General features: G+C 43.6%; 1 protein-coding gene across 1 annotated transcript; it reads left to right on the forward strand.

The window, feature by feature from the left end:
* Window positions 1–1,596: 1,596 nt before the first annotated feature.
* On the forward strand, window positions 1,597–24,933 carry sucla2 (succinate-CoA ligase ADP-forming subunit beta). Its single transcript, XM_030080780.1, has 11 exons — window positions 1,597–1,743; window positions 5,384–5,576; window positions 9,308–9,407; window positions 11,160–11,322; window positions 12,639–12,767; window positions 14,907–15,045; window positions 16,488–16,649; window positions 17,078–17,220; window positions 18,170–18,290; window positions 21,431–21,519; window positions 22,271–24,933. Exons 1-11 carry the CDS (start codon window positions 1,660–1,662, stop codon window positions 22,343–22,345), a joined length of 1,398 nt encoding a protein of 465 aa, XP_029936640.1. The 5' UTR covers window positions 1,597–1,659; the 3' UTR covers window positions 22,346–24,933.
* The last annotated feature ends 678 nt before the right edge of the window (window positions 24,934–25,611 follow it).

Here is a 25,611-nt window from a genome sequence, read left to right on the forward strand (position 1 = left end):
GGTATTAATGTGGGTTCTGCAAGAACTTTGTGGATATAGTTGCTCTCCTGACTTCTCTGTCCAGCCCCTCTAAAACCTTTGAGTCATCTTCCTGCTGTCTGCCAGTGACCCCGTCCTCACCTCCTGATCTCTTGCCTCCTTCTAAACTGGAGGATGATGCAAGCAGATAGAGCGGTGCTGCTGCAGGGAGATGCCCCAAGGTGTTAATCACCCAGTTTGCCTCTTTTCCAACAAATTTAACACAAATCAAATAAATTACAGAACAACTGAGACGGTGGCGCTCGCTCTGCTCGTGGCCCTGCAGCACTTTGAGGTTTAAGTCGCCTGTTTCTGTGGATTCAGACCAAAACCTGTTTTTGTTGTATTTTAGCTCGAGACACCAAACTGTATTTTTATGCACAACAGAGGATTTGAGTCAGTAGATTTGGATTAAAGAGCTTCTCTGTAAAGATTGAAATCATTTCAACACAGAGTGTAAAGTCTCGTCTGCAGAATAAAAAGTAGATAAAGTCGATTTGGAGATGTTTAGTGTCCTGCGGTCACACTGATAAGATAAGCATTGTGCTCTTTTTACAGTGTGTAAGGCCATGACCGTGCTGCCTTCAAGTGTAAACCCGTACGTCCATTTAGGTCCTTTGATAGGAAATTCTGTTTGACTGAGGAAGTGGAGCTGCATGTGGCTGCACTTTTCACCGATCCATCAGACAAAACATGTCTTTTTTTCAGTCATGTTTACCATAATTTTTTGGTACGGAGTCTGTGCCTTTATCCTTCCAGATGTGACATGTTGTAGAAAGTTCTTAGTCACATCTCTTTACTGTTCTGTCCTCTTTTAACATAAAGAGATAAATTCAAACGTTAAAGTCACTTGTTCATCAAAAATCAGTTCACCTCAGTCGTCTGAGTCGTAACAAACAGAAAAACATAATGAAGAATATCCATACAGTTTAAAGTAGAATATATATAACCAAAAATAAACTAATGAGATAAAAATGGTTCAATAAAGTTAACAGTTTGAAAGCTTCATGCTCTTAAATTTTCTAAAGCTTTCACATTTTTTTTTAATGTAAATCTTTCTAATTTTCTATTTTCAGGTACTTATGTTTATTGAGTAAAACATGCATAATAGATTTTTTTTTTTTTTTTTTTTACCTGTAAGATCTGTAATAGATTTTATCATGAATGGAAATAGAGTGGAGCCAAGTGTGTTTCACTGACCTTATCACACAGAATATGCATATTTTAACCTGAAGATAACATTATTTTTAAATGAAGAAATGCACTAATTGCATTTGTTCAGTATTTAAAAGTGTTTTGCCGTTATCATGTATTATTTTACTGTTAATGTTAATTATTTTGTCGTTGATCTTTATTATTTTGCCGTTATTGTGTATTATTATGCCGTTATTATTTATTGTGTTGCCGTTATTAGATGTTATTTTGCGTTAATATTTATTATTTTGTTGTTATTTTGTATTATTCTGTCGTTGCTGTATATTATTGTCCGTTATTGTTGATTATTTTTCCGTTATTGTTTATTTTTCCCGGGTTGATCGTGTCGGACTCGGGTTTTTCCGACAGCACCCGAAGGCAGCACCGGAACAGACGCCCTGAGGTTCACTGCGCGTGCGCACTGTTCACTCTATTCGAGAGGGAGACATGGCGACGTCCCTGATCTGCGGCCGTTTGACGGCTAGCCTGAGAAACTCAGGGGCCAGAAGCAAAATCAACTCCGCATCCAAGGTGAGTGTGGGCGCCAATTAACGTCAGGAACCTCGGCTCCCGGGGTGAATGTGTCTGACGGCGCCGCGGCTCCCCTGGCGGCCGCAGTGAGCCCAGAATCTGACGGGGTCAAATCTGACATTAGCTCCTCTCCGTTCACTTTGAACGGCGGCGGCTAATGCTAACTAGCAGCGAGCTAGCGTTAGCGTGGTGCTGCTGCACTGCGCCGTTTGGGAGGAAAGACAAGCGGCACTTAAAAAAAAATAAAACAACAACACCCAGTTCGGCCTACAGCGGCTCGGCCGGAGCTGCTGCTGCTGCGGGACACGGAGCGGAGCCGGTGAACCCGGTCAACTTTGCTCCAGTGACCTCCAGCAGGCAGCCGGTCAGCCCCGCAGAGCCCCGCAGCGCCCCGCAGGGCTGTCACTGCCGCTCACAGCAGCTTTACACCTCTGCCTGCCAGCACACAGGTGGTGTGTGTGTGTGTGTGTGTGTGTGTGTGTGTGTGTGTGTGTGTGTGTGTGTGTGTGTGTGTGTGTGTGTGTGTGTCTCACTGTAGGTTATGATGTGACTCTGGGTTTCATTTCGTTCCTGGACAGAATTAAACATGACAGCATCTTTAAACGTGTGTATTCCAGAGATCTGAGTTATTTTTCATTTTTCATTCAGGACTGGGAGTCCAGTCCCTGTACAGGCTCCTCACACTGTCCTCTGTACTGATTAATGCCCGTGTTTTCTAGCAGAATATAAAACATGCACTGTGCCAGAAGCCTGAACGTGCATTTGGTCGTGTGTGAGTGTGTTTGTGTGTCTGTCAGCAGCGTAAACACTAAATTAAGGTGGAGGATTAACTAGAATTAAGATGGTGTCATTCTATGGGAAACACGAGCCACTGTCATTTTTTAAAATTCATATCATCTTGAATATCGTTACTGCAAATGACCATGAAATATTGTGGCACTATTTTCAGTCTGTATCACATGTCCCTACTGTAGAGTTGAAGTGCGAGGTGTATCTGAAAGTTGTGTGTGTTGTCCTTACTCAGACGCAGCTGTTGCGCATTATTTACCCACGATCCAAAGCACTGGACAACATCAAGAAGGAAGAATTACAATATGAATTTAATCGCCCAGCTCTCATTTCATATCCTCAGTCAGATTTGCTCTGTTGGTGTCCCTGCTGTCTGTCACAAGAGGCAGGGATGCACCGTATATCAGTCACAATGTAGTGTCCTCTAATAAACGAGAAAATTTAATTATTGTTATTGTGGCCGTATTGGAATGTCAGGCAGTGATTCCATCTGATGTTGTGGAGCTGTGGCTGTTCCTCTGTGGCTCTCTGCTCTTTGCATTTTAGACGTTTGTGTTGATCTGTTCTGAGCGGCTGTCATCACACACTGTCAAATTTAAACAGCCACAGGAGATCTATGATTTTACTGCAGATGGAAATGATCTGTTTAGCTCAGTCTGGTCCAAAGTATCTTTGTTCTGTGAGTTTAATGTATTTTACACATAATCCCTGGTGAGATTAACTTATAAATCTAATTAAACAGCCCTGCGTGTCGGCTTTTGTACAGTGCATCATGTTTAAGGGTGAAAGTTTTCTCTTGGATTGTTGCATGTTGGAACTTTGAGAGAGAACAAGAGAACATCAGTAAAAATGTCCGTTCTTGTCTTAACTACAATTTGTTGTTCAAAAATGGTAAAGACATTGACCAGAAAAAAAATCCAGTCCATCTAAAAAGTTAGCCTTTATTGGCCTCTTCACATTTTAGCAAACGCAAGAGTAATGTTATTGATTATTGTTTTAGTCACAGCTAACAGATTATTGAGCCTATTTATTGGTGATCAGCCCTGACATTCCATATTGGTACATTTATGGTAACAAGGGTGTTAATTTTGGACACACACATTTGTTGTTGCAGTGTATCGGGTTGCTGTGTGTGTGTGTGTGTGTGTGTGTGTGTGTGTGTGTGTGTGCGTGCGCGCTCTCAGTGGCTGTTGCTTGTCACTGCAGTGCATACACACATCGGCTGTACGTTGTGTTTTATTAGCAAACAGGTAATCAGTTCACACATTGTCACTCAACTTACATGCATGTCTGCACAGACTCTCTCTCTCTCTGTCTCTCTCTCTGTCTCTCTCTTTCTCTCTCTCTCTCTCTCTCTCTCTCTCTCTCTCTCTCTCTCTCTCTCTCTCTCTCTCTCTCTCTGTGTGTGTGTCTGTGTGTGTGTGTGTGTGTGTGTGTGTGTAGTGATTTTGGAGATTGCACACAGTTCAGTCCCTCTACAGGCTCCACGTCTGTCTGCATGAAATCTTTTTTTTTTTTGGGTGATTTGTCCGAGACAGTCGTTGTAATTTTGTCATGGAGGAAAACGAGACGCCACAGTAGGAATCGGTAAAAACAGCTGACTCGGCTGGTGTGTGAGGAAGCGCCTCAGCTCAGGAAGTCGCTGCACCCAAAATGTGTTGTTTAGTGTTTAGGGTGCAGTCAGTAATGAATGTGATGCAGTTTGTCACCGTGACTCTGCACCAAAAGGAAAAAAAACATCAGATGCAAACAACAGCAGTTTGGTTCTGAGTGTGGAACCAGGTTTCTCTGGGATTCCAGATGTTTTCTGTTTGAAAAGCTGCAGCGGCCGGTGGAGAAGCTGTTTCCTCTTCTGAATGCTGACGACACAAAACAACCGATTATAAAAAGACTGCATGTATCACAGGAACACTCATTTTCCTCTTTTTTGTGTCTGAACTTTTATGACAACTGAACATTTGTGGATCCTGTATTTTTTTTTTTTTTTTTTTTTTTTTATCACCGTCTCAGTTTTCATTGGCTGCTGATGTGATTTGCTCACATTAGTAGTTGATGTTTTTTTTTTTTTTTTTTTTTTTTTTGGAAATGCTTAGTTTTAGTTTAGTTTTTATTAGTTTCAGTGTCAGTGTCTTTTTAATAATATGCAGTATTTTTCAAGGGTGAACGATAAAAACAAATAGTGTGTGATTAAAAACTCAACAAAACATCAGACCATCAGTATATCCTACATTTCTTACATTTCAACACTTAAACATCTCATATTCTCAGGCTACTTTATTGTATATACTTAGCCCTTATTGCCTTTAGTGTATATATTTCGCATATTTAGTCTCTATTGTATATACTTTTAATTTTAATTTTTTTTATTTTTTATTTTTTGTTTTTATTGATGATGCTGCTGTAACGTGTGAATTTCCCAGTCTGGGATCAATAAAGTATACCTATCTATCTATCTATCTATCTATTTTAAAAAAATGTCTTCACTGAAGACAGATGAACAGCCAAATAATCTGACACACTTTTATTTTGAAGGGACAGGTGGATGAGAGTGGATGTTTGAAGTTTTGTGAGGGTTTTATTAGTTGAAATTTGAATTCATAGCCACCAATGCCTTGGTGACAGGAATTCGAGGTCATGTGACGTCATTTCATAGGAACTTTAAATTTGATGAGTGGTGCCGTCCTACTTGCTTATAAAAACCAAACATGTTTGATAGAGTTATAAGGTCAGAGTCACTTCCTGTTGCTCTTTTCCATGACTCTTCCAGTTTGATCTGGAGGGTGAATCCTAAAATCAGGGCCGTGGCTGTGCGGTGCGACCCGGCTGACCTTTCCCCCTCGTCTCCCTGCAGGTTCTGGGCGGCTCTTCGGCTCTGCTGGGAGCCCACGGCGCCCAGCAGCCCCCCCACCTGCAGCAGCAGCAGAGGAGCCTCTCGCTGCACGAGTACATGAGCATCGGCCTGCTGAAGGAGGCCGGCATCTCGGTCCCGGCCGGCATGGTGGCCAGCTCGTCAGAGGAGGCCTACGCCGTCGCCAAGCAGATCGGTGAGACACAACACACACACACCTGAGAGGAGCCGTAACCAAACCACACGGCAGGTACACAACATCAGCAGCAGGGTGGAAACAGTATGGTGGCTGGGCAGGGACATTTGAACATCACTGTCACATTCAACCACGGCTCCAGCTAACCATGATTTTCATTGTTAATTAATTTTTTGATATTTTTTTGTTTCTTGTTTAGTGTCTAAAGTGTGAAAAATAAAGCCAGAGTCTGACGGGAAGTGATCAGAGCCCAAAGTGAAATACCTTAAGATCTGACCAGCAGCCAAAAAACTCAAAAAAACCCAAGTATTAATTTTATTAAGATATGAACAGAGAAAAGGAAGGCAGTCTGGGCATCTTACTGAAGCTGGACTCTGATTATGGTTGGTGTTTTTACTAACTTTACTACTTCTTTATTCACCTGCAGCTACTTAGCACAGCTTTTAATCACAATAAAACTTTTTTTAACCTGCATAAAGTGGCTCCACCTGCTGGGAAAAGTCTAATCTGCTGGAAATCTAAATATAATCCAGGCTAAGTCATGTTGGTCAGCGGTGGCGCCCCCATCAGGTCGTCATCAGACTGTAAAAGTGAAACCTGGCTGCTGGTTTGGGCTTTTATTCTTGTAACAGGAAGCCTTCAGACGTCTCCAGCAGCTTTTTGATTTGCTCCATGGTTCGTTCGTCTTTTCTAACAACTCGTCTGAACGCCTCGTGGTTTCCAGCCTTTTAGCCATGCAGTCGTTCAATAATCCTTTACAGATTTAAACTTTACCACAAAAAAAAGTTATCAGATAGAGGCCGGTTGTGTTTTGGTGCTGCTGTGTTTCCGTCCCTCCTGGAAACGTCCCATCACCTGATGTTCCTTCAAGTGGAGCAAACATGATCAGATTTATTCCAGCCAAAGAGAAACAAGCAGATTAAGAGTTTCCATGGTTATTAGACGATGATATTTTCCTATTGAACAGATTATCAGAGGTTTACAGCAGCGCTCTGAACCCGATCGAGCCGCTCTCTTCTGACTGAGGAGGTTACATGAGGCATTTTTATTCTGATTATTAGTGGAGCACCAGGATCCATTCAAACAGACAGTGATTTCTAGTCGGTGCAGTGATCTTGGAGACGGGGCTCGGCTAAAAGACGGCGACAGATGAGGACAGTCAGTACACACATGAGAAGTCTTTTGTGTTTTTGTGTTGAGCCCAAACAAGGATCCTCGTTCCCCTCGTGTTCCCTGAACGCCGCTCTTTTGTTTTGTGCCCTTTCACTTCTTTGGCATCTCTCCCTGCCTTCATTCCACCTCAGCTGGCTGGCACACACTCTCTGCTGCCTGCTGCTCAGATTCCTTACCTCTGAAGTCACAGCAGCCCCGTGTGTGTGTGTGTGTGTGTGTGTGTGTGTGTGTGTGTGTGTGTGTGTGTGTGTGTTAAACAGTCCCAGCCGAGCTCTGCTCAGTGTAGGACACACACTCTCACACTCGGTCTAAACATAGCCCAGTGGGTCAGTGGGATCAGTTGACAGCGGCTCCACACATCTACAACTTTAGCAAGAAGCTGTCCCAATAACTGAGAGGGACAGCGAGCGGGACGAGGCCGGGACATTAAACCAAACCGTGTCTGTCCCTAACTGTGGCCTCAGGTTTGTCCTCCACACCTGGACATTATTAATCAGTTAATCAGTGTATAGAAAATGAATCATTACTTTTACAATCAATCGTTTTAGTCACTTATCAAGTAAAAGCTTCATTAAGATGCTCAGATTGTCCTCCTTTTCTCCGCTCTTATCTTTATAAAATTAATACGATATTTCACTCTGGGCTCAGATCACTTCCCATCTGACTTTAATTTCATTTTTCACGCTTTGCACACTAAATGATCCATCCGTTAATTAAAAAAAATAATGGTTAGATTAATGGATGAGGAAGATCATTAGCAGCGGCCTGTTTTGTCATTGGAGTGAAGCTGAAGAATCGTCCCGGCCGGTGTTTGTTGAGTTATTGGATGGACCCGTGTCGTGGAACAGGTTGGATCTCTGGGCTGAAGAGAATAAAGGAGCTGCTGTCTGCTGCCTGACACCCTGCAGAAACATTAAGCTGCTCTTTATTTATGGCTGTCGGCTGGAAATGTTCTGTACACGGTGCAAACATCCCAAGTGATAAGCTTCTCTAAAGCAAATGCCATTAACATGAGTGGAAGAGATGAACATATTTTAATTTTCAAGTTCTTTTTTGGGCTTATAATTAATGAATAACTGGTTTTTAAAGTCCAAGGATGGATTTGTTTTTTTACTTTTCAGTCAAAAGTCAAATGGACATATTTTTCTGTCATAAAAAATATTTTCTGCAACTAAAATCCCTTAATCTCCTTATCAATAACCAAGGAAACATTTGATTACTTTCACGTGTCTTTCATATTTTGTGGTTCATGTTGATAAATTGATTTTTTTAGGCTCAGTGGGGGTTGATGGATCCCAAATCCTTCAGTGTGGTTGATCAAAAACAGGATTAAAACAAGCAGAGAAGTCGTTTTGAAGCGGCACGAAGGTTGTTTGAGGTGGTGTGTGTGTGTGTGTGTGTGTGTGTCTGTGTGTGTGTGTGTGTGTGTGTGTGTGTCTGTGTGTGTGTGTGTGTGTGTGTGTGTGTGTGTGTGTGTGTGTGTGTGTGTGTGTGTGTGTGTGTGTGTGTGTGTGTGTGTGCAGACAGGTCGGCTCCGCCCTGGAGCTGAGAGTTTGGTAAAGTGTGACGGGCGTGGCGGGAGGAGGCAGGCTGGGACTCGCCGTCCAACACAGACACGGTTCACTCAGAGTCACAGAAACTCCTCCACCAGCTGAGTGTCTGTTTGAAACACAGACACTCAGCTGCTCTTTCTTATTTATCTGAATTTATTCTCTCTCATCACTCTGCCCGGTGTTTCTGTTTTATTACAGTTTTTATATGTGATTGTTTGTTTTTGTATGTTTTATGATCTCCGATGACGATTTTCTGTTATTATGTGATCGACAATAAAGTTTTATGAATCTGAATCTGCTGCTGGCACAGACGAGGAGCGTCTCAGTCATGAACAGGTAGTTCAGGCTGAGCCGTCTGATCGACAGGAGAGTTAACCGTTTACTATCCTGCCCTTTTCTTTACACCCATTTTTATTGGGAGTGTATAAAGGTTATGATAGACGCATATGAGATCAACTATGTGTCATAAGTTGTTGCAGCAAATTTTGAGTTGATTCTATTTGTTATAGATTTTATTATTTTAACCATTGTTGACCACTCAATAATTAATAAAAAAAATGGTCAAAAATCCAAAAGTAGGACATTAAGACCTTGAGGAACACCACAGAAAAGTTCATGCTTTGATTTGGTGTCAAAAACTTTTGACATTTGCAGATTTTTGCAAAGGCTAAATTGCATATTTCAGTGATTGGATGGTAAGCATTCTGTTCTGGAAATATCTCAGAAACTCCCTTTTATTGTCGTCCAGCTGGAGAAGCAGAGCTCCTCTGAACGGCCTCGCTCTCCAGTTTGTGTGTGTAAAGTCTGATGAGGCTGGGATTCTCCTGGAGGTCACTAGAGGTCATTTCTACAGCCACGTCCAGTTTGACTACAATAAAATGAAGTGTTGATGATGAAAGATGCTTCATATGGCACCTTTTTAAAGACTGTATCGTTCTACCTGTGTGTGTGTGTGTGTGTGTGTGTGTGTGTGTGTGTGTGTGTGTGTGTGTGTGTGTGTGTCAGGCTCTAAGGACCTGGTGGTGAAAGCTCAGGTTCTGGCTGGCGGCAGAGGGAAGGGGACGTTCGAGGGCGGACTGAAGGGAGGCGTGAAGATCGTTTACTCGTAAGTTCACCTGTGTGTCTCAGGTGTGTGTTCACCTGACGAACCAAACTAACGAGCCAACAGGTGAAGCAGCTGCTGATGAGCTCAGTCCCCTTTGTGTTCACATCGTAAGCTTCTGCTTCAACGAGGACAGTAACAGTATACAGTAATCTACAGTAATCTACAGTAATCTACAGTAATCTGGGGATTTCAAGCGTCACTCTCAAGTGGGAACGGAAAGATGGAGATAATAAAACATAAAACAGTTTGTAATCTGTAATCAGATTATCCAGGTGAATTATTCCAGCAGGTGTGAGAGGCTGACACGAGTCAGGTGTGAAATGCTTTCATTAAATTCAGCTCGACTTGGTCTATTTTTTTACATTTTGCTCTCAGTGGGTCAGAATGGGGGTTTCCACACCAGGCCAGCTGTGCCGGGATTGGCTGCCGTGTTCACTGATCACATCTGATTGGTGGAGCTGCTGGCAGGTTCTGATTGGATGCGAGGCTGAACAGTATTGTCTTTTTAAATTGCTCTTAAAAACAACAGGCTTTTAGAAACTTGTTTTTACACAATTTCCTTTTGATCCTGCCCGTTTTGAGTCTCAGTTCTTACATTTTCTTTTGTCAGATATAATTTTAATATTTCTTCTCTTTAATGTCTGTCTTTTGCTTCTTGTTTTTATCTGTTTGCTTTGTGTGTTTGATGTTGGTGTTTTCATAGCGTCCTGCAGCGCGCTCTGTATCCCCTGCTTTTAGAATTAAGAGCTGCATAAATAAATAATCAGCGCTGACATGCAGGGAGCTTCAGACGGCAGCGAGGACACTAATTGGCTTCCAGCTGCGTTGAGGCAGCAGAGCAGCTCCACGCCGCTCAGCCGCTCAACACTCTGACCAGCAGCTCCCTCACACTCCTCTGACGCTTCATTATCTGCCTCTGCTGCAGGAATTATGTTTTCTGTGCCCTCAGACAATCTGCTCCCTATCTCACCCTCAACCGTCAAACAAGCCAAATCACAATTAAAGCCACGTGGCAGATTGTGTAACTACATTGTGTAGGGATTAGGGATTATGTGCTGCTAAAGTGCACACAAGTTATGCCATTGTTGTCTTCATACAGCATTAATATGATACACAGTTTGATGTATTACACGCCATGTGGGCCTCGTAGATTTAACCAGTATCTTACAGTTTGGTTCCTCTATCTACTTTATTGATAATTAGGGTGGAAAGAGGGAGAGGATAGGGAAGAAGAGAGAAATAATAAACATAAGATTTTACTATAGTTTTATAGTGTAAAAGAACTCAGGTCTCTGTGTGCGGGTAAAGTGATAATCTGGATTATAGGAGGTTTAAATGGAGGTTGTTCAAATTAGAATTGATTGATTTAATTTTTTTTGTTTTTTTTCTCTCTGAGTGTTTGGCTAGGTCATAATAACACGCTAATGTGCTTGTCAAGGCTTCTAGATACACGCTCCCTTTTTGTATTATTCATAGTCATTATCGTTTATTTTGGTGTTTCCCTCCTTGTCTTTATGCGTATGCAAATGCGTGTACATTCATAATGCATATAATGTGATTAGCTTAGTGAATAGACGCAGTTGTAGTGATGCAGTGTTGACACAGTATTGTGGTTAATTGATATTGTTATGTAACGTCTCCTTTGTATTGAAATGGGGAAAAAGCAATACAGATTTTGTCATAAAAAATGTCTTTCTGTTACTCAGCTTCTTGTTTTTCTCCTCCTCCTCCTACTCTTCCTCCTCCTCTCAGGCCGGAGGAGGCGCGGGACATCTCCTCGCAGATGATTGGTCGGAAGCTGTACACCAAGCAGACCGGGGAGGCGGGTCGCATCTGCAACCAGGTGTTCATCTGCGAGCGCCGGTACCCGCGCAGAGAGTACTACTTTGCAATCACCATGGAGAGGTCCTACCAGGTACACACACACACACACACACACACACACACACACACACACACACACACACACTCACTCAAAATCAGGTAGAGCTCAGCGGTAAAGCCAGACAGTTTCCATTGGCAACCAAGAAACGCCGAGCATGCTGGGTTTGCATTGAACACTGGAGGATTTTGACATTAATTTGAAAGAATTTGATAGAAAATTAATCAATTAGAATTTTGAAAATTGATTGTTTTTATTCATTTATTCAAGTAAAAAACATTTTTATTTTAAATAATTAATCATTGAAAAACAAAAACAATCAGCAGATGAATCAAAAATGAAACTAATCAGAAGTTGCATCCCTAGTTTCAGATGAAGGTGTCTGTAGTTTGATTTTGTGTTAAAATTCAAAAGGCAGGTCAGAAGTCATGGTTTGCAGCGGCTTGATAACATGGCTATGCTGCATAGAGCCACTAGATGGCGCAGCAGTACAGGCTGTGATGAAGGTGCTGGTGTTCCCCCTACAGTGTAAGTCTCTGTATTTGTATATTTAATGCACAGTGACAATACATAAACTGACAGATGATGACCCTCAGAAGGTGGCGGCTGTGAAGAATGATCTGCCAGTGAGAGGAATGGAGCCCCTTCAAACATAAAATCATGTCCCTACTACATTTTTTATAAAGTGGGGAAAAAGTTCAGTTTGAATTTAAAAGGTATTTAAATTTAGGATGAGGATTTAGGTAAAAGGTGTTATTTTTAGATATATTTATTGGTTTTGACGCGCCACACACCACAGAGGCTGAAGGTGGTGATTTCTCCTACGAACAGAAAAATAATCTTCCTCCACAGAGCGATCTGGCAGAGTCAGTACAGAGCATGTTTGTGATTTTAAATTTATCCCTCGTCAAGCATGAATTAAACATAGAAGAACATACAGCCTCGGGCTTCATTCAGCTTTTTTTATATCATCTGATTATAATGCACAAACAGGTGTCGGTGGGGAAACTGAGGGAGGTTTTCTTTTTAAACAGAAGAAATATTTGTTTGGTCCACAATATCAGTGCCATCACCTGTGAATAGATCACCAGCCAGCGAGTCCCGGGATGACGGTGGTGATTTTGTGCGATGTTGGCATGCCGGCGAGCCCTGCCAAAATCAAACACCAAAACCAAAGCAAGAATTTGAAATATGGAAATGTATGGATCTGAAATAGAAATGTAAATAATGCAGGAGTATGAATCAGTCACTTCTCTCTCTCTCTCTCTCTCTCTCTCTCTCTCTCTCTCTCTCTCTCTCTCTCTCTCTCTCTCTCTCTCTCTCTCTCTCTCTCCCCCTCCCTCCCACAGGGTCCCGTGTTGATTGGCAGCTCGCAGGGGGGCGTGAACATCGAGGACGTGGCGGCGGAGAATCCAGACGCCATCGTGAAGGAGCCCATCGACATCGTGGAGGGCATCAAGAAGGAGCAGGCCGTCAAGGTAGAAACACAACCGCTGCTGGGCTGCACCACACACACCCAGACTGAAGAGTGTGTGTGTGTGTGTGTGTGTGTATGAGAGAGAGGGAAACCTGTTTCACACAGCTTCTTAAGAAACAACACTAAGAAACAAACCATGTAGAAAAAGTTACCTACATACATTTGAACTCGTAGAACTTGAATGGAAAACGGTGATTCTCAGTCAAATCAGTGTCCCAGGACGGTCTGGGCAGCGGCCAGTTTGATGTGCACCGTTGCCATGGTAACGTTGGCCTAACGTCTGTATAAACTGATTGCTGTGCCACCAGGTGGCGCTCTTTAACAAGCTGCTGTGGCTCTGACATGCTGGATCAGAACGCTGCAAAGTGTTAATTCTATAAAGACATGAAATGGAGAAAAGCAAGCAAGCGTCAGCTGTGGCATATTTACTTCATGAATTATCCAAATGCAATGATTACAAAATTACACTCAGTTAATTTTCTCTTGAGTGATTAATTGATTAATTACTCCAGCCCTAATCTGCTGTGTCTGTAAATGTGCTGTTTTGGTAAAGGTGCAAAGACAAGCACACCTCAGAATCCAAGTCACATATTATGGGTTGGATTCTGTGTAACTTTTAAAATCCCCGGGTGGGCGGAGTTTGATTTATGGGGCCAAGAAGAATTGTGGAAGAAGTGCCGGGTCCATAAATGTGTTGTATATTTGCAAATTACCTTGAAAAAATAAGAAAATCTGTTGGAATATTTAAATTTAATGTAAATATGTAACTATTGCTTTGTGTCGCATTGCACAAAAACCCACAGTGTCAGCAGGATGTCAGGTGAACGTCCCTCGATGGTTGACAGACAGCTGTGATAACCAACAGGAAGCTGATGAATGTAAATGAAAGATGGAATGAATAGAATCAGAAATTTGAAATCGTCCACATGCACACATTACATGTCATCTGTCATGTAACGCTGTCACCTGACCAGCAGGAGGAGCAGGTCACGTCTTAAAAACAGAAGACGAGGATAGGTTTCCTTAAAAAGAAGGGCAGGACCTCGTCCATCAGATTCAATAATGTCAGGTACTTCTCATTAAATCCTGGAAAGAGTGTGTTTGTCGTCTCAGGAGGTTTCCGTCATGAGAGGACGGCTCCCGGGACGAGCCGCTGCTGAGCGCCGCGTCCTGACCTTTTACTGCTTTTCAGCTTTTCTCTTGATTTTTGTTTTTTCTTTCCCGTCTCCCTGAGTGCCGTCACAGCTCCGGCATCCGCACCACATCCGTCCGTCCGGCTCATTCAGAGCCTCGGTGTTATTTTGCAGGCGGCGTGTATTGAACATGTGGAGAGCTTCAATATATCTGACGGAAGATTGCAGGGCTTTTGAGGCAGAAGGAGCTCCATTGATATTCCACTTTTTTGTCAGCTCGGACCACCTTGTTATGCCGAGCCGCGTGATATCACTGGGCTTTCCTTTGCAGAATGTTAACCGATTCAGAGCGAACCTTGACACTTGACAAATAAAATTTTAAAAGACGCTTTGAAATTGCTCAGGTTGAATAATAATAATAAAAAAAAAAAATCCTCTGACTGCCAGCAGAATAAAACAGAATGAGGCTGCAGAAAACTTCAGTTATTACTTTTACGTGATACGTTTTTCTCCCCACTTTGACCTGTAGTTTAAAAAACACAACACAAACACAGTTCACATGGTTTTGGAAAGTTTTGGAAAGCCATGGAATTTTGAAAAATCAGTTTCAGGCACAGAAAGACAAGGAATTTAATAAATCTTTAGGACAGGTCATGGAATATCTGGAATTATGTCAGCCTCAGTTTAAAATATCCATAACAAGATTTACTCAGGGCTGCATGAACTGTTGAATAGACAGTCGACAGTTGGTTGATTGTTTTTATTTATTTATCGATTCTACTCTTTCCGGCAATCAGTAAATGCATCGGCACAAGTTGCAACGTTCATCGACCACGTTAATAATATTAATCACTTATGATCAAATTCAAACACACCTGAGCATTTAAAATCTAAATAAGCTGCATAAAGATTTTAGTTTGAATTCCTGCAGGCCTCAGGGCTCGGCCGCTCAGAGCTGGGGCGCGGTGTGTATTGATCAGTGATCGGGGTGATCGGTGTCTCGGCAGGTGGCTCAGAAGATGGGCTTCCCCGCCGCGCTGGTGGACGAGGCGGCGGAGAACATGATCAAACTGTACGAGGTCTTCATCAAGTACGACGCCTCCATGGTGGAGATCAACCCCATGGTGGAGGACTCCTCTGGCATCGGTACACACACACACACACACACACACACACACACAGATAGATACTGTATGTATAAATACAGATTATATAAGTATACATTCTTACACAGATATAAATCCGTTTGCTCGTGGATGTGATGGATTTAATGCTGAAAAGATTATTTGATTAATCAGTGATTGATTATTTTAGTTTTTAGTCTGATTTTATCTTCACTAAGATGTCTTTTTCTTTATCCTCCTTCATATCTTTATAAAATTAATACTTTGTATTTTTTTGGCTGCTGGTCAGACTCAGAAAACATCTGAAGACGTCACGTCGGGCTCTGCTCACTGGGCCGTCCTGGGTTATGAATTAATGAGCCCCTGGTTAATAATTTAACACCGATAGTAACACATGCGGCTTTGGAGCAAACACTGTAATTGCAGATTTAAATTTAATAAAGGATGTTTACACACTGTAGAGTTTTGATGAACAGTCATCAGTAATATCTAAAAAGGTCAGATAACTGCTTCGCTTTATCGCACTGCAGCATTTAAAAGCAGGAAAAGACGACACTTATTTGATGACCAAACAACTAATGTATTAATTTAGAAAATATTGGACGGAGTAATTAATAATAAAAAGAATTGTTAGTTGCAACCCTACATAATTGCAAATATTGAATTGAATTTAATTCTATACAACTTGAAAATATTCACAGAGAACCATGAGAACATTTAAATGAGTAATTCCTGATATATTCATCTTATGACCCAGGCAGCCTTCTGTGCATAAACGATGGTTTTAATCCCGGAATAGGACACTTAATTTTGGGGATTGAAGAGTTGGCCTGCAAGCTGTCGACTGGAGGTGAAAAATCCAGTTGAATCAGCCGTTTGTTTTCATGATGTACGATGGCTTCTTAGGGCCGTTCTGAAAAAAAAAGTGGAGAAACTCACAAATTTATGAGGAAAAAATTCAGAAAAATTGTTTTTCCTCCTCCTCTCTGTGCGCGGCTCCACATGTGCTGCCCCCTGCTGGCCGTGTCTCAGGCCTGCAGCTGATCCCCTCAGCAGATTCTACTCTGACATGGGATTCAGGAACAAGGAGATCCTGCTGATCTGACCCAGAATCAGCAGATTGTTTTCTTCTGAATCGGCCCAAGTCACAGCAACGTCTCTTCAGAGTCCAGATGCTGAGGAGGAGGTTGGGGTTCTGGACTCAGACCAGCAGGATTTCCTTCAGACTGGATCTTTATCACTTTACTTTCAGAGAATATCCAAGTTTTTTCCTTGTAAATTTCTGAATTTAATCTCATACGTTGTATTTTTTTCCTGTGAACATTATGGTGTTGTGGAACAGACTGGCCTGCCCAGAGTCGAACAGTAAAGGGACATTTTTCTCTTTGGACTCTGTGGATCGCGTCGAGCTCGTCAGCAGAAGGGTTTTGTTTCCTAGGCTGACTGTCCGCTGTCTCCCTGCAGTGATGTGCATGGACGCCAAGATCAACTTCGACTCGAACGCCGCGTACCGGCAGCAGAAAGTGTTCGACATGCAGGACTGGAGCCAGGAGGATCCACGGGACCGGCAGGCCGCCAAGGCCGACCTCAACTACATCGGGCTGGACGGGACCATCGGCTGCCTGGGTGTGTGCACGCAGGACACACCTCAGAGACAGGACTGCAAAACATAACTGTTTACTGATGATCAATCAATCAATCAATCTGTTATCCAGATACTGAGAGGGGATTTGTTGCTGCACGTTGTTTTTGAAAATCACCACATTGCAGTTTTTGTAGGAAATGCCTCAGTTGTTGGTTTCCAGTTTATGGTGAAGTGTTATGGTAAAATATATTAGAAAGATAGAGAGATAAAAAATTAACATAGGAATGAGGAATTAAAATATGTTAAAAATAAGATAAAGCACGACTTCTCGACACTTGAAGTAACTTTCAGAGTCTGTTTTCATTCTAAATACAGTGTGAACGTTGTGGTGTTGTGCACTTAGAGGAATTGTATTAAAAAAAAAAATCTGAAAATTCAGTAATATTTCATTATTGTGATTGATTGACAGTGAACGGAGCCGGTCTGGCCATGGCCACCATGGACATCATCAAGCTGCACGGCGGCACGCCGGCCAACTTCCTGGATGTGGGGGGCGGAGCCACGGCCCAGCAGGTGACCGAGGCCTTCAAGCTCATCACGTCTGACAGGAAGGTGAGAACACACACCTCACGTGCCCAGGTTTACGTGAGTGTGTACGTCTGTTACGTACTTAGCCGTACTCTTGCTTTTAATTGATGAAATTGCTCTTATTTTCCATTGCAAATTATTTCTAAAGCTCTGAGAACAGCTTAAGTCTGCATCAGTGAACCTCACATGCACCCTGTGTGTGACCCTTGTGACACAAAACAGCCATATATCAGCCGCTGCTTGTATATTCAATACAGAAAAACAAAGAATTCCCCAAACAATGATAAAGTAAACAAATGAAGTCATTTAATAGAGAAAACTCCTTAAAGTGACTTTGAGGGTCATACAGTTATGGAAAATCTGCAAGTCTGTAAGCATGAGTATACAACTTCCAGACTCGGGAAAAGTTAATAAAAAATGATAATTCAGAAAAATTTTGGAAAGTTGCAGATATCTGAACAATCTGACTAATTTCATTTTTTTTTTTTTTTTTGTAATTTAATTGTCATTGTGGTGGCAGTTTAGGATGTCCTCTGTTTTGCCTCCTCTTTTTTCTCACCAGGGGACTAAATTCTGTCCACATTTTTTGGCCAAACAGAATTGCCTTGCAAATTATGATTTTTTTTTTTTTTTTTTTTTCAGCTCAGACTGTAGTTTAAAAAGAAAAATATAGGCTTGTTTGCAGAATCTGAAACAGACCAGTGTCACTCCAGCTTTTCAGTGGCGACCTTGGATAAAATAGTTTGTTTTGGTTTGGAAGTGAAGGTAAAATTTATGGAGGAGTCATTGAAACCTGGAGGTGGAAAAGTGAATGGACCCTGGTGAGTCCAGTGAGGAGACGCAGCTGCAGGTTATTGTGTTTGTGTGGCTCTGATCCCCTCTGACACTTTAATCACACCGCGCCCCGTCCTCATTGGTTTGTTTGTTTGTTTGTTTATTTGTTTGTTTGTTTTTGAAATGGTGTGTCGCTCAGGTCCAGGCCATCCTGGTCAACATCTTCGGAGGCATCATGAGGTGTGATGTCATCGCCCAGGGCATCATCATGGCTGTTACAGACCTGGACCTCAAGATCCCCATTGTGGTGCGGTTACAAGGTAGGGGACACACACACACACACACACACACACACACACACACTCACACACACACACACACACACACACACACACACACACACACACACACACAAACACACACACACACTCTCATAAATGAGAAACAGACACACATTCATTATACCTTCTTCTGTTTCTTTCACACACATAACTGCAGGTGCAAACACACACACACACACACACACACACACACATACATATCCAATCATATTGCAATTAGAATACACACACACACGTCCTCATAAATGAAATACACACACATTCATTATACTATCTTCTGTTCTTTCACATAAATATTTGCAAGTGCAACACACACACACACACACACACACACACACACACACACACACTAGACACCCATAGTTTGTCATAGTGCAATTAAAGGATGGAATATCCCCACACACACTGACACACACACACACACACACACACACACACACACACACTCTGCATAAATGAGTAAAGACACACTCATTCATCATACTGCCTTCTGTTTCTTTAACATACATGTTTGCAGGTTCAAACACACACACACACACAGGCCACACATACCCTATCATAGTGCAGTTACAAGATAGAACACATACACACACACACACACACACACACACACAAGCCAAGCCAGCAGCAAATCCTTCATAAACTCAAACAGCTTCGCTGCTGGTGTAAACTGCTAGTCATTCAGAGCTATCATCCCCCTGACACACACACACACACACACACACACACACACACACACAGACACACACACAGATGCAGACAGCTGGCAGCAGAGGGAAGCTGGCGTCTGTTTCGTTTGATGCCTCCACTTCAAAGGAGGCAGCGCCGATGGACTGACGACGCCAAGGCAACCGTGACCTCGTTATTATTATTATTTTATTATTTACATACAGATTATTATAACACACACGCACACGTATTGTACTGGGAGTTACCCGGCCTGTTAGCAGGTCAGAGGTCAGAGGTCACACGGGGGATCAGAGAGGAGCTGCTGGGAGTTAAAGCTGCAGTAACTGGTTTCTGTCCACTAGAGGGCAGAGCAGAGGCTCCGAAACCCTCACGTGAAGAAACTAAAATACAGAACAGCCCTGATATGAAGGCCATGTGCTGGAAGACATAAAGTAGTTTGTAATTTAAAAGCTGTGCTATATGTATGCACAGTGAACATAAGACAGTATACATGAGGGCTTTTCCCCCCTCCCACACGTGAACAGACACACTGAGGCTTGTTTTCAGTTTCCTCTGTCTTCATGATAAAGGCAGAGCAGAACACAGCTGATCTGATCCTGCACACGCATTCTGAAGGAGTCGCATTTGGGCGCCATGTAATTCATGTGCAGTGACGCTAAAACAGAAACAGAGGCATGCTTTGTGGTGGCACGGGCCCGGCGCTTGATGAGGCGGCAGCTTTATCAGGCCAAAGAGAGGCTCGGGTGTGTGATGATGTGTGATGATGTGTGATGGTGTGTGATGATGTGAGATGATGTGTGATGTGTTTGTTGACATGAGAGTGAGCACAGCCTGTCCTCAGTCAGGGTTTTTATTTCAGCCTCTGAGCCTCTGTTGTTTTTGGACTTTGTGCCGCTTGTGGCTTCAGATGCTCTTTTACTGATTTTGAAAAGGTTTTTTTCCTGTTAAGCGAGTCCAACGCGGTGCGATGCCTCTCAGTGTGGCCGGGCCGGGCATGGGAGCAGATTTCGGGCGGGGCAGGGGGCAGAGAGGAGCTACAGGGGGGCGTCCCGGTGGCTCACCATGCAGAACGCATGCCATGAAAAACTAAAGCTGAACCGCAGCGATCTGGGTTTGAATCCAGACCCTCTGCTGCCTGTCGTCCTCTCTCTGCCCTGTCTCTCTCTCACTGGGACTCTAATGAAGCAGAAGTACCACAAAATAATCTTGATTTAAAAATAAAAAAAAAAAAAAGAAAGAAAGAAATTAGTTATTGCAAGCTCAAATGACTTTGCTTTTTGGTAATTTAGAAAAGAGTAAAACCAGATCAGACTCAGGATAAAATGTCTTCTAACTTTTTTTTTTTTTTTTTATACTTCAGCTCGTATCAAAACAAACATGATGCAGAGGTTCACAGGGGCCAAATGAAAGAACCGAGCGTTTCATCAAGGTGTTGTGGAAGCTTACCGGCACAAACAGCCCAAAAAAAACCCCAAAAAAACAAAGAATCATTTCCAAAGTGTGACATCGTGTTGTGAGACGGGTGTGACCGGGACCCGCCGGCCCGATCAGGCTGTCAGCGCCACGTGACGGCGGGTCGCTCCGGGGGAACTGCTGCCTCGAATAAACAAACGTGATGTAAGACTCCTCATCCTGCTCAGGCTCTGAGCCGTCTGCCGGGCCTCGCTGCACCGACACCTGAGGAAGAAATATTTGAACGTGGCTCTCGGTGCAGGACTCTCAGACGCAGGAACCGGCCGGGCGCTCGAGTGGAATTAGAGCCCGTTTTGAGCGGGACGCCAGCCGGCCGTTCACACACCAGATGAGCCGACTTCCTCTTCAGCGTCATGTCAGCGGCAAGCAGATTTTAGTGGAAAAGTGCCACGTTGCAGCCGAAACGACACAGAAACACCGTTTTTCCTGATTCCATCAAGGCACTGTTTTCTTTTTGTTTTTCTCTGCGATGAAGAAAATTGAAAACATCTTATTTTTTCTCCTATGCAAGAAAATCTGATCCACATGTTGGCTCAAATCAAAGGGTTTCAGCTTGGACTAGAATGAAAAAACAAACAAAAAAAAAAAACTAGGACAGCTAGCAGTTATGAACAGTTATGAGTTATGAAGTTGATTGCGATCTTTATTTTGAACATAAACAGCGGTAAATCAAACAAAAGCAAAATAATAATAATCAATACTAAATAAAGGTAAATAAGAAAACCAAGGTCCAAATAAAATAAAATGCATCTATCATCATTAACGTGCTCGAAAATCCTCCCGCCTAATCTCTGTTTCATTATAATCAGTCAGAAAATAATTTGTTCATCTGTAATTTCTGTGCAAGTGTAATTAATAATAAAAATAAATGAGGAACAGTGTGTGGTCAGAGTTCAGTCTGTGTTCACTTTTAGAGATTAAACCTTGTTGTTGGTTTTCTGCTGTTTGACCTGCAGGGACGAGAGTGGACGACGCCAAAGCTCTGATCGCTGCCAGTCCACTGAAGATCCTGGCCTGCGACGACCTGGACGAGGCCGCCAAAATGGTACACACACACACACACACACACACACACACACACACACACACACACACACTCAAACACACACACACGCACACACAGCTGACACTCCCTCACAGACTTTCTCTCTTTCATAACGTTCTGTTTGGTTCAAGCACTGTCAGGGTTCGTTAGCATGACCTTACACACACACACACACACACACACACACACACACACACACACACATACACACATTCACACACTCACACACACACTTACTCCCTCAGGTGTGTGTGTGTGTGTGTATGTGGAGGAATGTATGTGTGTGTGATGTGTATGAGTGTGAGAAGTGTCGGTGTGGCTCTGATCAGTGAGGCACAGGAAGCAGCCAGGTGTGAAGCCGCAGGTGAGAAGAGGGCTCTGGGCAGTGTGTGTGTGTGTGTGTGTGTGTGTGTGTGTGTGTGTGTGTGTGTGTGTGTGTGTGTGTGTGTGTTGGACACAGACATGCAGTGTGATGTTTTTGTCTATCGATTTACCTTATTTATTTATTTTTGGATTATTCAGTCTCCGTCTTTGCTGCACTTCACATCCCAGAGATCACCTGTCAGTCAAACAGTGTGTGGGCGGGGCTTGAGTTTGTCTTCTTCTTTGTCTGTTCGGTCACGGCGGCTGTTGGGGGTTTATAGTTTGAGCCGGTTGCCGTCTCATTCACTTTTATTATGAAATGAGGAAATGACAAAAGGAGAAGCAGCTTCCTGAGCTTTTATTGTGAAAGGTCTCTGTGTGTCTGCAGGTGGTGAAGCTCTCTGAGATCGTGTCGCTGGCCAAGGAAGCTCAAGTGGACATCACCTTCCAGCTGCCCATCTAAACCACCTCGACCTTTGACCCCAAGTGACCCCCCAGCATTCACTCCAGCACCCCCCCCCCCCCCCCCCCAAACTCCGTCAGACAGACAACAAGCTTCCTGTTCCTGAGAGAAAAGGACCTGCAGCGCATCAGTTTCTCCTCTCTCTCTCTCTCTCTCTCTCTCTCTCTCTCTCTCTCTCTCTCTCTCTCTCTCTCTCTCTCTCTCTCTCTCTCTGTGGCATGGTGGCTTTAGTTTGTGTTATGGCATACAGATTCACACACACACACACACACACACACACACACTGAGAAGATGGGCAATTTTACACACATTGTCTCCTTTTTTGTCGTACTTGATCTCCACTTCCTGTCTCAGCCTCCACGCACGTCCTCCTCAAACCTACAGGCACTTAACATGGATACGCACAATGCCCACACACACACACACACACACACACACACACACACACACACACACACACACACACACTCCAGGATGGTCCTCAGTTGGGAGAGCTTGCTAGACTTGGATCAGAAGGCGTGGGAAACCTTTTCTTTGAGTTATGATCCACGTGCTGCGGTCAGCCGCTTCAAACTCGCACAGTTTTGCGTTCTCGCTGGAATCGACTGGAATTGAGTTCAGGCTCGGCTTTATAATCTCAGCGAGGGAAGATCAGTCAGCAGCCGCATCTAAGAAAACACCAGAAAACACGACTGACTGGAGAAACCACGATGTGAGCAGAGCGGCTCGACGTCACCTGAGAACAGAAAGGATCAAAGGCTTCAGCACCTAACCCTAACCCTGCAGGGGAAGTCTCATCTTCACAGGTCACATCTGGTTTTTCCTCAAACAAATGAAACAGTCTGCCAGTGGGATGAAATAATCCCACTTGCTTCCAGTATTTTCTTGGCTCAGGCGTCCGCCTGGTTGTTTCTGCTGGTTTCTGTGTTTCAGGTTCAGGTTTTGGTTGGAGAGCGATCTGGGATGGATCTGTTCTCTTCCAGACTCAGAGAAACAAGCTCTGATCTCATTGCACAGGCTGGTTTTGTACAGCCTGTTTACTCGGGCCGGGCGGCCATGTTGGAAGAATATCGTCTCTTCCTTCTTTCTGACTAAGCAGAAAATAGAAAAGGAGGATTTGTGAAGCGCTAATGAAGCTTCACTTCCTTTTTGTTTCAGTGAAAACAAACAGCAGGACCCAGATCCTTTGGTGCCAATTCAGTCTGGATTACCATTCTATAGTTACTGCAGTGTGATTTATAGAACACTGAACCCAGCTTTCTGCTGAGTCACATCTGGGCCTGTAGTGCTGAGTCACATCTGGGCCTGTAGTGCTGAGTCACATCTGGGCCCGTAGTGCTGAGTCACATCTGGGCCCGTAGTGCTGAGTCAGCGGTCATGCCTCTCTACTCGTTTTTTTTGGGAGCTGTGTGAATAACTCAGCCTCTCATGTTGGATCTGAGCTCCGCGGCCGAAGGAGAGAACGAGGTCACGACGCCTGGTTCTACGTCGTCGGCCATGTTGGATCCAAACATCAGCACTCCTGTTCTCTCCAGGCGACGCCCGCCTCCGCCTCCGGGTCCACTTCCCTCCCTGCTGTTTGATGTGTTAAACTCTCTCTCACACGTTAAACTGCCGTCAGAAACTCTGATGCCACATGAAGCCTGTCTCTGTGACGCAGACGTGATGACAGTATTAAAACTAAATCTCCTAATCTGCCTCGGATTTGAAAACTTCACTTCTGAAAGATCGTTTTCTGCTCAGAGGACAGACGGTACGCGTGATGTGATCCATAATCACATCAGACAGCTAAATATGAATTAACTAAAGTTAAAGGAATGCTCAGATGTTGGAATGTTCCTTTAATCCTGATGTCATGTTGTGAGGCAGATTGTATTTTTCGGTCTGTTGGTAAAGAGTCACGACTCCACTTCGATTTCTGAGTCTGTGTGGAGATCTGAGGATCTCAGAGCCCAGACCTGCCCTCTGACCTCTGACCCCCGGGGGTCGTCTGCCCTCTGACCCCCGGGGGTCGTCTGCCCTCTGACCCCCGGGGGCTTCCGTAGTTGGCTGATGCAGGCAAACTGGATGTGTTGATGTGCAGGTTTTCATGCGTGATGATTGTATACAAGATTTTTTAAAAAGCAGAAGCACTTCCAGTTTGTAAGTCAGCGTCCCGCTCCTGTTCCTGTTCCTGTTCACCTGCCCATCAGGCCCCCCCCCCCCCCCCCCTCCTCCGCTCAGCCTGGAAAAGCCTGCGGTCGCTCCGTGTTCTTGTATTTCTGCTGTCTCCTCCTGGACCGACGGTTTGAAGCCGCTCTGTCCGCTCGGCCGCTCGGCCGCCATGCCACCGCTCCTCTCTCGCCTCTGACTCTCAGCACAACGGTAGAACGACTGTAGTTTCCTCTCTCTCTCTCTCTCTCTCTCCTGTTTCCCTCCTCCAGCCCTCAGAACAGAAATCAACACTTGTGAGTTGTAAGTCATTTATTATATCTTGTAAATAACCAAAACTGTTGTGTTCTCACGCTGTAAAATATTTATGCTCCTCTCCGGGAGTTAAAAAAAAAAAAAGAAAGAAACAAAAAGTAGAATAAATACTGAGAACACCATCGCTCCTGTGGTTTGTTTTTTACACTCGGCTTTGTTCCTCTTCAGCTCTTTTTGTGTTTTAAAGAAGCAAAAATATTTTCCTCAGCTTAGCATAAAGAATTGAAGTCTATGGGAGTCGTTAGCCTGGCTCAGTCAAAGAGGAAGAATAAACCTTGCAGCAAAATTGTTGTTGTTTTTTTTTTTTGTTTTGTTCTGTTTTTTGTGTGAAAAGAAAAGCCGAGCAGATTGTTAAAGCTGATCAGTCAAACTTCAAAATCCACACGACATCACTCCGACCAGAGGAGAGGCTCAAACTGCAGAAAACAGCTTTTATCTCACTTTGATCCTCCTTCAAACTGCCGTGTGTGTGTGTGTGTGTGTGTGTGTGTGTGTGACAGAGACAGAGAAGGGGGGGATTTTCTGTTACATCAGCGCTGGGGATTCTGTCAAAAACGCCTCTCAGACAAATGATCACTTTCATCGTCGGACGACATCGGAGAGAGCTGGTCTTTCATCTCACACACACACACACACACATACACACACACACACACACACATACACACACACGCACTGGCACCCTAATCTGTATTGGTACGTGTGAAGGCAGAGAAAGCGTTGCACATGTCTGACAGAGGAGCAGGATGAGTTCAGTTCAGCAGCGGCTCGACGATGAGCTTCGTTTTTCCCAAAGTGCA

The sequence above is a fragment of the Myripristis murdjan genome, chromosome 21, assembly GCF_902150065.1.
Source record: "Myripristis murdjan chromosome 21, fMyrMur1.1, whole genome shotgun sequence".
NCBI classification, from domain to species: Eukaryota; Metazoa; Chordata; class Actinopteri; order Holocentriformes; family Holocentridae; genus Myripristis; species Myripristis murdjan.

Excerpts from the sequence above, each read along its gene's own strand:
- sucla2 (XM_030080780.1), top strand. The coding sequence starts at position 1,660 with ATGGCGACGTCCCTGATCTGCGGCCGTTTGACGGCTAGCCTGAGAAAC. Across the intron at positions 12,768-14,906 it reads AGAAGGAGCAGGCCGTCAAG|GTGGCTCAGAAGATGGGCTT; the intron begins GTAGAAACACAA and ends GTGTCTCGGCAG. Across the intron at positions 21,520-22,270 it reads TGGACGAGGCCGCCAAAATG|GTGGTGAAGCTCTCTGAGAT; the intron begins GTACACACACAC and ends GTGTGTCTGCAG.